Source organism: Diadema antillarum, unplaced genomic scaffold (genome assembly GCF_040938485.1).
Source record: "Diadema antillarum isolate AM-2024a unplaced genomic scaffold, OU_Dant_1.0 seq00001199_RagTag, whole genome shotgun sequence".
NCBI lineage: Eukaryota > Metazoa > Echinodermata > Echinoidea > Diadematoida > Diadematidae > Diadema > Diadema antillarum.
The window spans coordinates 1,252,489-1,267,563 of record NW_027271993.1 but is presented as its reverse complement, the minus strand read 5'-3'; the positions used below and the strand labels follow the sequence as shown (position 1 = coordinate 1,267,563).

The 15,075-nt window shown below is 39.9% G+C and overlaps 1 protein-coding gene across 1 annotated transcript; it reads left to right on the top strand.

The window, feature by feature from the left end:
* The first annotated feature begins 3,958 nt into the window (after positions 1 to 3,958).
* Positions 3,959 to 11,862, top strand: LOC139744643 (uncharacterized). The gene is made up of 2 exons (XM_071655073.1): positions 3,959 to 4,417; positions 8,959 to 11,862. The coding sequence occupies exons 1-2, from the start codon at positions 4,194 to 4,196 to the stop codon at positions 10,553 to 10,555; spliced, it is 1,821 nt and encodes a 606-aa protein (XP_071511174.1). The 5' UTR covers positions 3,959 to 4,193; the 3' UTR covers positions 10,556 to 11,862.
* The last annotated feature ends 3,213 nt before the right edge of the window (positions 11,863 to 15,075 follow it).

Sequence of the window (15,075 nt, the reverse complement as noted above, 5' to 3'; positions counted from 1 at the left end):
AGTTGTAGCAGTGGCTCGAAAGCTCCACCAATACGGGCTCGGAATTCTTCAGCAACAGAGTAATTGCTAAACCTGCTTACATCGAATGGTTTAGGGAGGCTTTTCATTCTTCTTGACTTAATCAGTCCAAACCTAACATTGGCTATGACTAGGTTATGATCCGATCCAATGTCTGCAGAACAGTATGATCTGCAATTATTGATGAATCTAGCATTGTCCTGATTTGTGATGATGAAGTCGATCTGGTTTTTATAGAGACCATTCGGCGAAATCCAGGTGGCTCTTCTGCAAGTCTTGTGCTGGAAGCGTGTATTGCATACTGTGAGTTTGTGGAGCATACAAAACTCCAGTAACTTCTCCCCTCTACTGTTGATCTGACCCAGCCCATATTTGCCTAGTGTAGGAGCCCAGGTTTGGTAGTCTGTGCCTACTTTGGCATTGAAGTCACCCAGTAGCATCAGTTTCTCATTCCTTGGTATCTTCCGGATCTGCAGCTGCACCAGGTCATAAAACTTGTCACTGTCTGCATCACTGTGGGTTGTTGTGGAAGCATAGACCTGTACAATGTTCAAGATTCCTTCTCTGAGTCTAAACTTTGCAGTGATAATTCTTGGTGAAACTGCATCGTAATTCATTAAACATTGCAGCATTCTCTGTGAAATCAGGATACCAACTGATGTCTTTTCTGCTAGACAGAAGAATAGTATATTCTTCTTTATTTACAAGTGTCTCTTTGTCGGTAAGGTGGGTTTCACTAATTCCCAGAATATCCAGCTCAAATTTTCTGGCTTCCGCAATCAGTAGGTCCCAGTGACCTGATGTTCTCAAGGTCCGGACATTCCAGGTGCCTATACTAAGTGTTCTGGCATTGTTATTCCTCTCAGACATAGGTGGGGCCCTGGAAGATACCTCCTTTGTCATATCTGGTATGTTTGTCAACGTTATCATGCTGTGATTACTTACTCTCGATGTTTTACTCCATGGGTAGTCTGGATTTCCTTCAGTCAAATCCTTTCCTTCCTTTGGTGCTTGTGTTTTCTTCCTTAGTTCCTCTGGTGTCATCTTAGTCCCTGCGTTGTTGGATGATGTTTCTCCAGCGATGTGTACCTGTTGGGTTGACAGCTGGGAATCATCTGGCATATTTTAACACCCCTGCCGCTCTGCTGTCTACGAGCAGCCACCTGGACTTGGGGCCGTGGCTTAAGGTTGTGATTCATATTGAGTTAGTTTTTCCCGAAGGAGATTGGCCATTGTGCAAGGCACGTAGAGCTGGGCACTTGGCGAAGGACTTCCCAGCCCGGTGAAGCGATGGTCTGCTGATTTATAGGAGGGGGGACACCACTACCCCTCCCGACCCAGAGCCCCTGTCTGTTACCCAAGCTGCAAAGCCCAGGCATCCAGTTGGTACCACGGGGAGGTAGGGGTTGAGTTATATGCAGAGAGGCGATTATGGACAGATAGGCTTATGGGTGCTATCTGTACATACAGCATTGAGAGGAGAAACATATAGGGGGACAGGAGGGAAGTTTAAAGCAGAGGGAATATAAGGAATAGCATGCAGTCATACATGCAGTGATACATGCAGGGTGGAAGGGAAGGGATAGGAAATGTGAAAAGGCGACTCAGCTGAAGTTGCGCTTCTACACATCTTATGTCCACGTCACTATAATACAAGGATTTAGGTTGCTTTAATGTGGCATCTGCAAATAAATATATTGCATTCACGTACTGTAGTTAAAGAAAGATATGAAGATATCACGCATAAAAACAACGAGATATACATGGTTTGAAGACGACAACAATATTGTTTCACTGTTTACAGGCAGGGCAAGCTTTCATTCATTAATTTTGGTAGGGCATTTAAGGCACAGATTCTATAGATAATTTATAAGTTTTGCTTTCAAGACCCTTTGAGCAGAAAACAGAAAAAACAACAACTTGAAAAAGACTGTCAGGATTGAAGTGAAATATGCTTGACTTCTATACCAAATTATATCCATAATATCATATTTCTGTGTATATATGTATTGCATGTGCTGTATAGTGTATGAACCAATCGTGCACAAATAAACAACCTATAGCCCAGCAGCAACATCACTCATACTAACTTTCAGCTTAGCGGAAGAGGTCATGTAATAATACTTCCTTCAGAAAACAGTGGAAATAATTGCCCCTAACATTATATCTGTAATAATTAGGCGAGGAAATGTGATCGAAATTTTGTGTTATTTTCTGTTCATTTTCTTTGTATGGTTCACCTACAGTGTCACCACTGACTGTCGTATCACTCCCATCCAACGATGACGGCTAATGGTTCTGACCAAAACTTTAAAAATTCATAACTTTCCAATGGATTTCCTAATTTTCGTCAAACTTTATATTTTCCTGAAAATGAATCTATAACCTTAATATGGTTTGGCATTGCTTTCAAGTTTAAAGGGATCGTATAGTTTTGGTTGAGACCTAATTTCAGTTTTCTAACAATTTTTGGTGAGATAATGAGAAACCTCTTAAGAAATATGAAAGAGCATGTAATTCTATGAGGAATTCAACATTCATTTGATGAAAATTGGTTTTGAAATGGCTGAGATATCCAAAAAAGAGCGATTCTAATAAAGTGTGGGACCCACACTTTATTACGATCGCTTTGTTTTACTTTGTTTTTGGATGTTTTAGTCATTCCAAACCCGATTTTCATCAAATAAACTTTGAATTCCTCTTAAAACGGTATGCTATGTACTATATCATATGTGTATTCTTGGTATCTAGCAAAAAGTTAAAAGCCCAATTCTCATCTCCACCAATACTGTACCATCCCTTTAACCATACATTTCCTAACTCAGATCATGGATTAAATGTGTCATTTTTTCTCTCTTTTATGATTGAGAGCAGTGGCGGATCTAGGGGGGGGGAGGGTTAGGGGTTAACCCCCCTTGGGCTGCCAAGTGAAAATGTGATTTGCATAGAAAACCGCCGTCATGATTGTGTCCAGACCCACTATGTTCCAAGCACTCTGTCTCAGTCTCTCTCTCTCTCTCTCTCTCTCTCTCTCTAAAAAAAAAAAAAAAAAAAAAAAAAAGAAGTGAAGACCTTTTTTTCCTCTTCTTTTTTTTTTTGTGTTAGCCGATTTGGGAGAGAGAATTATCATTCATGGATTCCCCCCCCCCCCCCCCCCCCCCCCTTAGCAAAAAGCTGGATCCGCCCCTGAAGAGTGACGTTTATTGAATTTATCTATTTTAGCTTAACACGAGAAATGTGTCCATTGCTTGAGTCTTTCGATCAATACCCGATACCTGGCAACCCTGATCTGTCAACAACAACTCAATAACATAAACGTACAAAAATTTGGTGCGTAACTCACTTACTCCGTTGAGTGTCCCTGACCTGCACCGCATACAACCCAAAACCATTGCACCATGGTCTGGAATAAAGACTAGTATTTGCTCAGACAAACCATACTGACATGTCTCGCGAATGCGGGAAATCCCCTACTCCCACCCAGTATTGGGTGGTGATGTAACAGCGTCGCTGTGATCAATAGACAATAAATGTGTACCTTCTCTAATAGGAATGAAAGCGGATTTTGTGCAGCGCATGGCCTGTACTATGGTTTCATCGTAAAAGGGTGTTTTCCCGCTTTTTTCTTGACAATTTTCCCCTTTTATACGGGCTCCTCACGAGTGAAGGGGCATTCGAAATTGTTTGAGCTAACCACCAAGTATAACCGCAGTTTGTTTTGCTAATATGACATTATAGGGCCATTGGAAAGGACGTTTCCGTAGATCTTGAGCCTTTCATGCTGCCACTCGTCGTCTGCTTGTTGATTCGCTGATGCGGGCGCCAATCTTTACCAATGAGGGCACACGTCTGCCAGCTGTGGAGCACTATACTGTTGCTAAGTTAGACGGCGACATCATCTTCGTGACAGTGGTGTATACCGGCTACGTTTTTACTTGCTTCATTGAATGAATCAGTGTGACGCTAGGTGCTGTTGACATTCTAGGCAAGCAATCAATATCGCTTAAGCAGCATCAGCTGAATCCCTCTGCACTGTGTTGGAACATTTTATGTGCATACCAAGTAGAGTGGCTTGTTTTTTCAATTCAACAGCGTCGAACCTACCATCTCCCTCCTCGGAAATTTGCAGCTCGAACACCGGCAGGCTATAGTCTCCGCGAGGGTTCTACATCCCGATGCTCTTGGTGCGGAGTCTGCTCGGTGCCTTTTTCTGTGCGATGGAGTCCAATGACCTCCTGCGCATCTCATGCACTGTCAACGTCTGCACGCTGCTCTTCTTCACTTCTAAGCGGCTGGCCGATCGTCTGCTTGTGATGTGGCGGGAAACTCTGGACGACAGGTCCGTATGGCGGTCGATAGTCGAGATTGGCGAGGATGAACCCTGGAGACTTCCTCGATTGTAAGTAGATCTTACAAGAATGCATTTTATTTTATGTGTGTGCGTGTTTATTCATCTACTTGTTTATTTTGAGTTTTATTTATGTATTTGTTAATAGATATACACTCATGCATTTCCCAGATGATTCACTTTTCTCAACTGAGTTCACGAGAACAGCATGATGTAATAGACTACATGTTTTGATGTCTATTAATCGTCCTGATGTGTTGTTTTTTTTTTTCGTCGGTTCTTTTCAGCTGGAAATGACCTAACTGCGAATATAATTTTTTTTTATCAACAACAGGAACCCAATCGTTTTAATGATATCATTTAAACAGACCTAACAGAGAAAGCGGAGCATTATGTTAAGATAATTGCATCGGGCTCATTTGAAGCAATGATTAAGCAGATACCCGCGACGATTATTGTTGACAGGGATTAAGGTTCTTCTGAGTTATAGTCATGACAGATTATAGCATTCAAAACTTATTTAGAACACGATTAACCAACATTCAATGTAGGCCTACATACCTTTTCCATCTACCCCTGCAATCCTTAATCAGACTGCTAAATCGTGAATACTAACGGTGGTGTGGTTATTTTTATTTGTTTGGTTTGCTGGTTGGTTGGTTTGTTTGTTGTTATAATCGCATCATTACCCTCATTTTCAAGCCATGACCCCGTATGCATTTAACCAAAACCAAAGATCTGAATTTAAAATTCCTAACCTCTGATGAACGAATTGTCCAATATTCTGTAATAGTTCATAATATACAGTTTGTGCGTGGATAAATAGCACAGTCTGGTTTCTTGAAGACCTATCCAGTTTCTTAAATATCTCTGTAAAAAGGTCAATAATTTCAAGAGATGGCCTGCAATGATATTCATTCGAACAGGTTCAGATTGTAGGCCGACTGGTAACTCTAGCTTATCCATACTGATCTTTCGCAAAGGCATATCACCTGCCGTTGCTCACGGAAGCAAATCTTGTCTCGACATGATATCGCACATGGCGCTTATGTTGCGATTCGCAAAAGTAATCTGGCCGAAACAGAATTATACACCCTCAGGAGGGGATTAATCCCTACTAAACAGATTACATAAAATTGCATTTGTTGCGAAAGTGAGAGAATTTCGTCAAGCATATGGCAAGTGTTATCACACACTGTTTAAAATAATTCACTGAAGATATCTGTAGGGAAATGTTAATAAATCTAAGAAAATTGCCAATAGAATCAGAAATCGTAATGATTACATTAAAACTGTGCCTAAAGAGAAAGGGAAAAATGCGTGCGTATGATATCTCATGTCTGTAGCCAAATTAAATAAACATGATATGATACATGTAATTTTGAACAGATTTATCTGTAGACTTTGCTCCATCCAGATGTGTTTATCTACTATCGCACTTAAAACACATGCTAACATTGATAAACATTATATGGCTGTTAAACTTCCGCTCGCCGAACTGTATGTTTTAGAAATTAAAAAAAAAAAAACACGTCAGCCCTTGCATATCCCATTGCAAGTAAAAATATTGTGCAAAGTTAATGATCTGTATGGTAATGATTGCTGTTGAATATGATATAGTTTGATAGTTTGATGATGAATGTAACTATTTTAGCCTAGTAGAATTTTTGCCAGTGTTATGACTATTCCCTCTCGTTATTGCGCAAGTTCATAATTTCATTATGCTTCCTAGTGCATATCTTAAATTCCTGTTCCGTCTTCCTGGAAGTTGCGAATATTACGTACGTAACAAAAATATGTGTTACCACATTTTTACCGAACAATAGATACGCATAAAAAGAGGACGGGAAATTCCTTGGGATTCCCACAATGGCGTTGACTTCACGTGTGATGTCTTTCTTTATACATTATAGTTTAGGTTTGTTTGTATGTTGTTGTTTTGGGTTTTTTTCGGGGGGGGGGGGAGGGTGGGTGTTGAGTGAGGAAGAGTAGACACAGTCAACATCCACGTGGGAAGTTGGTTGATAAGACAAGAATGGTGCGTTTCCTTGGGGTCAGCCAAGTGTCCCATTGTCCAAGACGATAGCTTTATTCTGGTCACTTTGAATGTTTTTACAGATAAATGGAGCTATATAAATGCTGTTTCATCATCACTTGGGTCAAAGAACTAGATGTTTATCTAGTTGTGTAGTTACATGTACGCATGGAGGCGGGGGATGGGGGTAGAGTGATCAATAGCAAGATATTATCACCTGCGCTTATGTACATGTTTAGCCAACTCCACGGACTACCATTTCCAGTTTAACGCGCCGTAAATCCTTGCGTATAATATACGATATTTGTGTCAAGAACTTGATCTGTTAATAGTATAAAATTGTGTCGTTTCGTGTGACCGTGAAAAGCTTATAGATAGAATACATTTAATGAAAAGTCAACAAAATAAATGAGAAAGAGAGGAAAAAATAGAAATAAATATTAAAGACAACACACTGCATGCAGTATCTCTTTGCGATTAGCCTTGCATAACGCTACTCAGCTCAGGCACAAAAGAGGATGTGTTAATTACTCTGTCTATCCGCCTCAACTTTTTTTGCTCCCCATTTCTCAAACAGTGTCGAGTAGAGGACTTTCATGCATGGTTTTTTGTATATTTTTTAGTGTTGGTGAGCCGTGGTAGTTGATATGTTCTGCATTGTACATCGTAAACTATAGTTTAAGTATAGTATGACCAGTAAGCATAATTTCATGTGTATTTCACTTCTAAATCTGTATTATACTTAACAGTGGCGGATCCAGAGGGGGCTCACCGGGCAAGCGTCCCCTCTTTGTTATTTGTTAAAACAAAAGATTTAAAAAGAAAAATAAAGGGGGCGTGCGCCTCCTCTACGTTTGTAAAGGCGCCTCCCCTTTATGGAATTCCTGGATCCGCCACTAGTTAATGTACTCATATTTACTATAGCTTAGTATAATACAAAGTTTTGATTATGCATTAATGTTACGTTATGTGTACATGATTATTTGTTATTGCTTTCGATTGTACTGTCATACCCCGAAAGGGGTCGAAAGAGTTCATAAAATTGAATTAAAGTAAATTAAATCATGAAACATGGTGATAGTGTCCACATTTTCACAAGACGACGGCATCATACTGGTATGAGACAAAATGAAGAGCGAGACATTTTGATAACAGCTAACCATGAACTTGAAGTTGGGTGCATAATACTGTATTCAAGTTTTCGGCATGTAAACCCTTTCTGTACCTGAGATTTTCGGCAGCGTGTTAAACGCTAAAGGGTTTACTGAACAAATTGCCACACAAAGCACACACAGGGGTAATAGTGTGTAATTTGACACCATGTTATGATTGGCTTAAATGGGTTGAGAAAACGACAAAATCAGATGAATAAAAGTAGTAGCGATGCCATGAACATTGGACTCAAATGAGAAGATAATGTATTCAAATTCATGAAATTCTTTCGTCGAGATGTTTTCATTGCAACTGATTGACAAATATTGCCCGAGCTTCCGCCCGCTCGGTGGTCTAGTGGAGATGACACCTGTCCGGAGATCAGGAGGTCGTCTATAGGCTCGAATCCTGCTCGAGTGTGTACGCCCATGATTTCTTTAATCATGGCTGCTACTAAAACTCTGATCAATTCAGTGCTTATTTACGTCGATGTAGGGCAATTTGTCAATCAGTTGCAAAATAATGAAGTTGTAAAATATAGTAGTCAAATGTTTACACACATGAGTGGTATTATAGTAGTCACGTCATATTTGAATTGGCATACTTGACGATGACATTCCTTCATACTATTTTACACACACTGATCCTGGCGATTCCCCCCCCCCCCCCCTCTTTTTTGCCTGAAATCAACAGGATAACATATATGATATATATATCCTTGCATTGATTTATCAGGGTCTTAATTGTAATGACGTAGAAATGACGTCTTTATCAGGAAGGTGGCTGCACTTGCTAAATTGACCAAAATGTGATTTTGATCACATTTGTGTGTGTGTGTGTGTGTGTGTGTGTGTACACGAACTAATGAGGAGAGATTAAAGTAGGTATCTCAATGGCTTAGAGACTAGTGGCGACCTGGAGGCGAGTCGAGTCTCGCTGGTTTTGGAGACGTCGCCGCGACATCTCCTGGAGACTAGCTTGGTCTCTAAGGGGAGTCGTGAAAGTCTTCAAATAAATGTGTATCGTATGTGCTTTACTGTATAGAGATTCTGTTTTACGGCCCACATGGATGTCTTTGTCACAGACAACTACTGTATGTCTTGATTATGAATTGGTACTAAAAGAAAAAAGTAACAATACTAATGATTTACCTCCTACTGAAAAAACGCCCACACTGTTTCATCCTCATTAACAACTCATATCAACGCCATGCAAAACAAAAACAAACAAACAAAAAAGTCATGCGATTATACAATAGTGATATACGTTGCATCAAGAGCAAGACTCGCTTCCATCTTGTGATTCTGAACGTCAGCATGGTCACTTGTGTTACACACACTAACATCAATGTAACTGGACCCATCATAGTAACAGTGTGTTACTTTGCATTTCTGTTTGCCCACAGCTGTCTGGACGTACTTCAGAGCGCCGTTCTCACGTCAGTTGGATTTGCGATCCTCTGCAGCGGTGACGTCATAACTTATCCGTTCACGGGGACATTCAGCAACCTGACGGGGACAGGTTTCGCGGTGGCCATCGGCTGTTACATCTACCGCATCTGTCAGGACACCCTGCTGCACAGCCACCTGAAGAACTACCGAATCGATCTCGTTCATCATCTGGTCGCCGTTGCTGTGTACTGTGTGTTTCTGTCCTACCGGCAGAACGCCCTCTTCGGTGCCATCGGTTTAATCTGTACAGGGAGCGTACCTGGCGTCGAATTTTCCCGTCTCCTGAAGATGTTGGGTGAGACGAGCGGGAAACCCACCGCATTGATGGTTGTCTATCGCCGAAACCTCGTCGCTGGGGCCGTAATAACCGTCGTTGTCAGACTCGTTATTCCAATCATGTTCGGCAGCCTTGCGTTGGCGACTTCAACACCTCTGGTGATGGCTGTCCCCGTGGTCGCGTTCTTCTTCGCCTCGTTAATGTTTTTCGGGTCCATCAATGTCTGGTTATTCTTCTCGTCTCTGCTAGCTATTTATCGACTGCGAAACAAATGTATCAAAGACGTCCCCGTCGGTACTCCTGATGCTGAAGATGGTAGGACTTTCACCACAAAGTCGTCGCATCATGCCACAATTCTTGCAAAGCAGAACATCGTCTCTGGGCTGAGACCGTGTGCTAACATAAATGTAGCCCCACCAAGGTCGAGCAACTGGCCCAAGATAGCAAACAACGCTGTGCTGAACAACTATGCCAAAATGAGCGTTAACGAGGCCCTTGTGCATCCCCTGAATCAGACTCTTCAGGCCGGGCCCAGCCGACAGGAGGTGGAACATAACCAGAGCCCTGGCCCCGAGGAGCTCAGAATGTTCCACGTTGGGGACGAGGGGGAGAATGCCAGACCCCGATCCGTAAGATTTCTCGTTCCTGTAACTAGATCTGTTCGGGACCAAGTTCGCACCAGTACCAGCAGTAGTCCTAGTAGCAGTGGATCTACATCCGTTGCGTTTGTGACCCCCGTTCAGAATCCAACGACGTCGACACGGGAAAACTCAGCGAGCGAGCCAGAACAGCAGCGGTCTACTACTTTACCTCGCTCCGCGATGGCATCATGCTCTTCCCTTTCCGCAAAGGGCGCAACAAGTCTATTGCCTGGTTGCAGTCAAAGACATTTGGACGCATCTCAAAATGCGTCACCAGTAACGGTATCAGGCAAGCGACATCCAACCCCTCATATTGACACCTTGACCAATGAAGATAATATGGCGACTTCACAAGAAAATGAGGTTCCAGCAACAAGCACACGACCAGCCGTCCCTGTAACTAGAAGGGCGGAGGCGCTACTTTCAAAGCGACCTTTCAACATGAGCTTGACAAACCTGGCGACATCTTCCTACGCTAACACACCGGCAAATACATCATTTGACAGCCTGCGGAGGGATTCTCCAAGACGGCCACCGAAGGCCGCAAGAACTAGGAGCCTCAGCTACCTAGATGAAATCAAACAGACACCAAAGACGGGAACAGGCTCTTTCATGGACAACAAGAGCTTATAATCCGGCTATTCTGGAACAATCGAATACAACTCTGGTCATTTTATGTTCGTATGAGTTAGTCATGAATGATTACAGATATATTTATTTATTTATCTATTTATGTTAACTCTCGGGTACGCGTGGCCAGGAATGGATGCAATACTAGTTGATATGTCGTGGTATGGACGGAGGTATCACACACTGCACATTGTAAAGCAAAATGTCGGATGCAATGTCGGGCACAGGCTGGGAACACAGCAATCAGTAGATTGGTAACATACTCTTCTGTAGGCTCAACAGGTCCTTTAAAAACTGGCTCTTACATCATCTCCCGTGAGACACATTCTATTAATGTATTCAAAAGTACATTTATACCGGCAAGACTCGTTAATACAAATGTGATTTTCATGAACTGCAATAGGGGAGCCTGGGTGAGCTTGGCAGTGTGCTTGTTTTATTGTTTATATTTTTTCATTCAGATATTTCCCATACCCGTTTTATGCAATGAATTGACTAGAATTTCGAAAGCAGGCAGACTTTACCTTTTTGACAATTTAGTTAATAATTCATAACGCCTTCAAGCTCGAAGTGTTCTTCAATTTCCATCGTCTGTTAGTGAAAATGACAGAGATCCGGTTTATTCATTTGTCAGAATTATTAATGAAGACATGCATGGCATGGCGTGTCGAAATGAAATCCTTCGTTATAGCCCTCAAGCACGTATCAAGACAAGAAGTAGGTTACCACGAATAGTTTCACGGAGCGATCACACCCTGGTCGGAACGCAATTGTAGAAGGGGAAAACCCCGTTTCAACTCACTACCCGGCCAAAGTTCGGGGAAATTGCAGATAGCGAAGAGCTTCCCTTTTTCCATGGTTCATAGAACGAGAAATATGTGTATGAATATGATGTGGAAATGCTTGTATTCACTCAGACACTTAATTAAACAGTAGTTATCGAGGAATTGAAACAGGCTCGTAGCAATAACTGCTACATAAGATGGTGACTTACTTGATGTACTCTTGTTTGTGGCATGAAGTATTCTCGGAGATGTACCGCGCAGTTGAAATTCGGCTTGATTGTGAGCACTTACATGCCATGCAAATTTAAGATCAGGTACAGTCATTATTTTACACATTTCTATTGTCAATATCGTGATAATGGTATGTATCTGTAGAGCCCAAGGAAGAACATCACAAATGACGATATCAGGAGATTACATTTATGCATTCTCTGACCGATATTTGACTGATTATATTTCATCATAATGTAATGAAGTGCACACACTTTAGAATCACAGTTTCTCACATTTATTCGCAGTTTTGTAAAAAAGAAGAAAGAAAAGAAAAAGATTATCGTTACGAATAAATGAAAACATAGTCAAGGGTAAAAAAAAAATTCGCGTAAAGCTATGTTTGCTTTGTCTGTATTTAATGTTCAAAGATGATAATGCAACAACAACACAGTTTTTGATCTATCACAAATACGAAAGATAATAGATTGTGTGAAATATTCTAAGCAAATTGAGCTTCTGTTCCAAATTTTAAGTGTTATAACTATACAATCGTTCTATGGAGGCAACCTGTTATCACTATCTTCGAGTGTGTTGTATTCGAAACAAAATAAAATAACTTAAAATGTCTAAATGACTCAAGAAAATGAGAATCAATGATACATGCTGTAAAACATGCACTGCTGACGCACAAATATATGCCAGATGTAAGTTGTATTATGTGCCTATGATACACTGAGAAGTGGTGTTTTGAGGAAAGGTTTATACAATGAATTTTAGCAATTGTTCACCGGAGTGATTTTCAAAGCTTCTTAGCTACGTGAATTTGATTGTTCATGGGAAAAGGTAGTAGCTAACATTATGTTCTCTTTTTGCGAATCATGACGTCACATCGAATTGCGAATATCTACAATTATTCAGAATCTACTGATGTGTTTTTCCTTTTCCAAGAACTAGGTTGGTTCACAATAATTATGACTTGGCATGCTTGTACAATATGCGGATGCGGTATCAAAACTTAAATTCTGCTTTAGACGCAGTGGTATGAAGCCTATCGTCGTCAACGGAGCGAGAAAATAATATCGAAAAAAAAAACACCCCGCAATCTTACATATTTTAATGCACACCCGCAGGACAAGTATCTATAGACATAAGAGAAGAGAACAAAAACAACAACAATGTGCGCTCAATGTCATTGATGTAATGATATCATGCATTTACGTGTGAAGATTTTTTTTATTTTTTTTTATGGCATACTTAGAAAATGAATTGTCACATTCACCCGTGCTAACTTTGTCTTTCAGTAGCTATTTCGTTGTTGGATGAGCAGTATATCATATTATATTATACTGAATTGAAAAATGATGCGATAACGTGGGATCACGTCTGGCAGTCTTCGTGTGTGTTATGTGCTTGTATGTATTTACCATAATGTATATTATGTATATATATATATATATATATATATATATATATATATATATATATATATATATATATATATATATATATATATATATATATGTATATATATATATATATATATATATATATATATATATATAGCAATAATAATGTCACAACAGAGGAATGCATTAAATGCCAATCTTGATTTTAATTAAAAATCCGAATTTTCGGGGGTCCTACCCCTTCGTCAGGGATGACAGTGCGAATGATATATATATATATATATAATCATATATATATAAATATATGTATAATATATGTATAATGATACATATATATATATATATACATACACTTATTTAAGAGAGAGAGAAAGAGAAAGAGATGGAGAGGGAAGGAAAAAGGAGAGAGAAAACGAGAGAGAGAGATAATATGTGTATATGCCTTATACTTGATAACATATACTTTTTGGTAAATATTAGTTTGTTGGACATTGGCACATGTTATGTTCTATGCTTTTAGTCTCTCTCTCTCTCTCTCTCTCTCTCTCCCTCTCTCTCTCTCTCTCTCTGTTCAGCATTCTCCATTATTTTTCTGCAGGGTATTCAGTGAACTTTGCACAAGTACTCTTACATCTTCTCCTCCAGATACCTCTCACAATCTCTGCATGTGCTCATATGAATATACAGATTATCCTTCACAATAATCATCAACCTCTTCACATCACGGCAAAAAGACCACCTAATTTCCTTCAGAACAAACTGCTTGGTAATAATATCACAACCGATATGACAATGCACCAAAAACACACAATAAACAAGCATACAAATGGAACGGGACATTCCTCTTCGATATCTCTTTCGTTATAAGGACTTGAAGGAGCAACAGTAACTTTTTTTAAAGTTCTTCAAGCCTAAAGTAAAATCTTTCTTTCAAAAGTCTCAACCCGAAAATGTTATCATTTTGACATGCTGTAGGGATTGAATGGAGACCGATTTACGGCCTTAACAAAGCCGCAAACTATTTCTCGAAATGCACATTATACGTACATAACATTATACGTACATTATGTACGTAAGTTGAACCTGCAACTCAAGTAGACGGTATTCTATACTTCCGAAATGCAGGTTAAGTTTGACAGATCAGAGAATGGGCTGACGGCTATCATGCATTCAAAGCTTGTAGTGATTTACTAACCATGGCGTTTGTTCGAAGTCAGTTCCAGTGTGAACACCAAAGAAATGTCTTGTGGAAAGAATTACGTGATTAATATGACGGAAAATTAGCATAGCTAACAATTATTATTCGTCTCGTTAATTTTACGCTGTAGATGAAGAAACTACAGCTTTCAAGGAGAAACAGGTAAGGCTGTCATTTTTCTAGAGTTTCAGAATTTGTCGTTCGGTGTACAAAATAAATGTACAATGAAATGGTTTAGAGAACAAATCCTGGATGAAAATAGGATAGCATCAGAATGATGCCTACGTCTTAGCTATGCGGGCGAGACAATGAAATAAGGTTAAAGGTTACACATTCCCTTTACCAAGAGGTTCATTAATCCAAATACGTGTATTAGATTGCAATGTTGATCCGAAGGTTCATCATTCCGAAGGTTTGTAAATTGGAAAATGAAATAAGGTTCATTATTCCGAAGATTCGTTAATCCGGAAATGAAATAAAGTTCCTTTTTAATATTCTGAAGGTTCGTTGATCCTAAAATGATATTAGGTTCCTTATTCCGAAAGTTTGTTAATCCTAAAATGAAATAAGGGTTGTTAATTAGAAAATAGAATAAGGTTCGTTAATTCGAAAACGAAAAAAAGTTCGTTATTCCAAAAAGTGACTAATCTAATGCGAAGCCAGGGAGGGTGGATCATCGTTTCTGTCGAGTAGATAAGGGTGAAAAGGATCTAATCTATCGAGACCAGGGGAGCACGCAGGATCCTTTAAAGGGACTGTACAGTTGTGGTTGAGGTTAGGATTTAGCTTTTAACGTTTTGCGAGATATTCAGAAACCACTCTATGAGATGTCAAAGAGCATGTAATTCTAAGGGGAATCAAAAGTTTATTCGACGAAAATCGGTTTTGAAATGGCTAAGATATCCAAAAACAAGGTGAAAC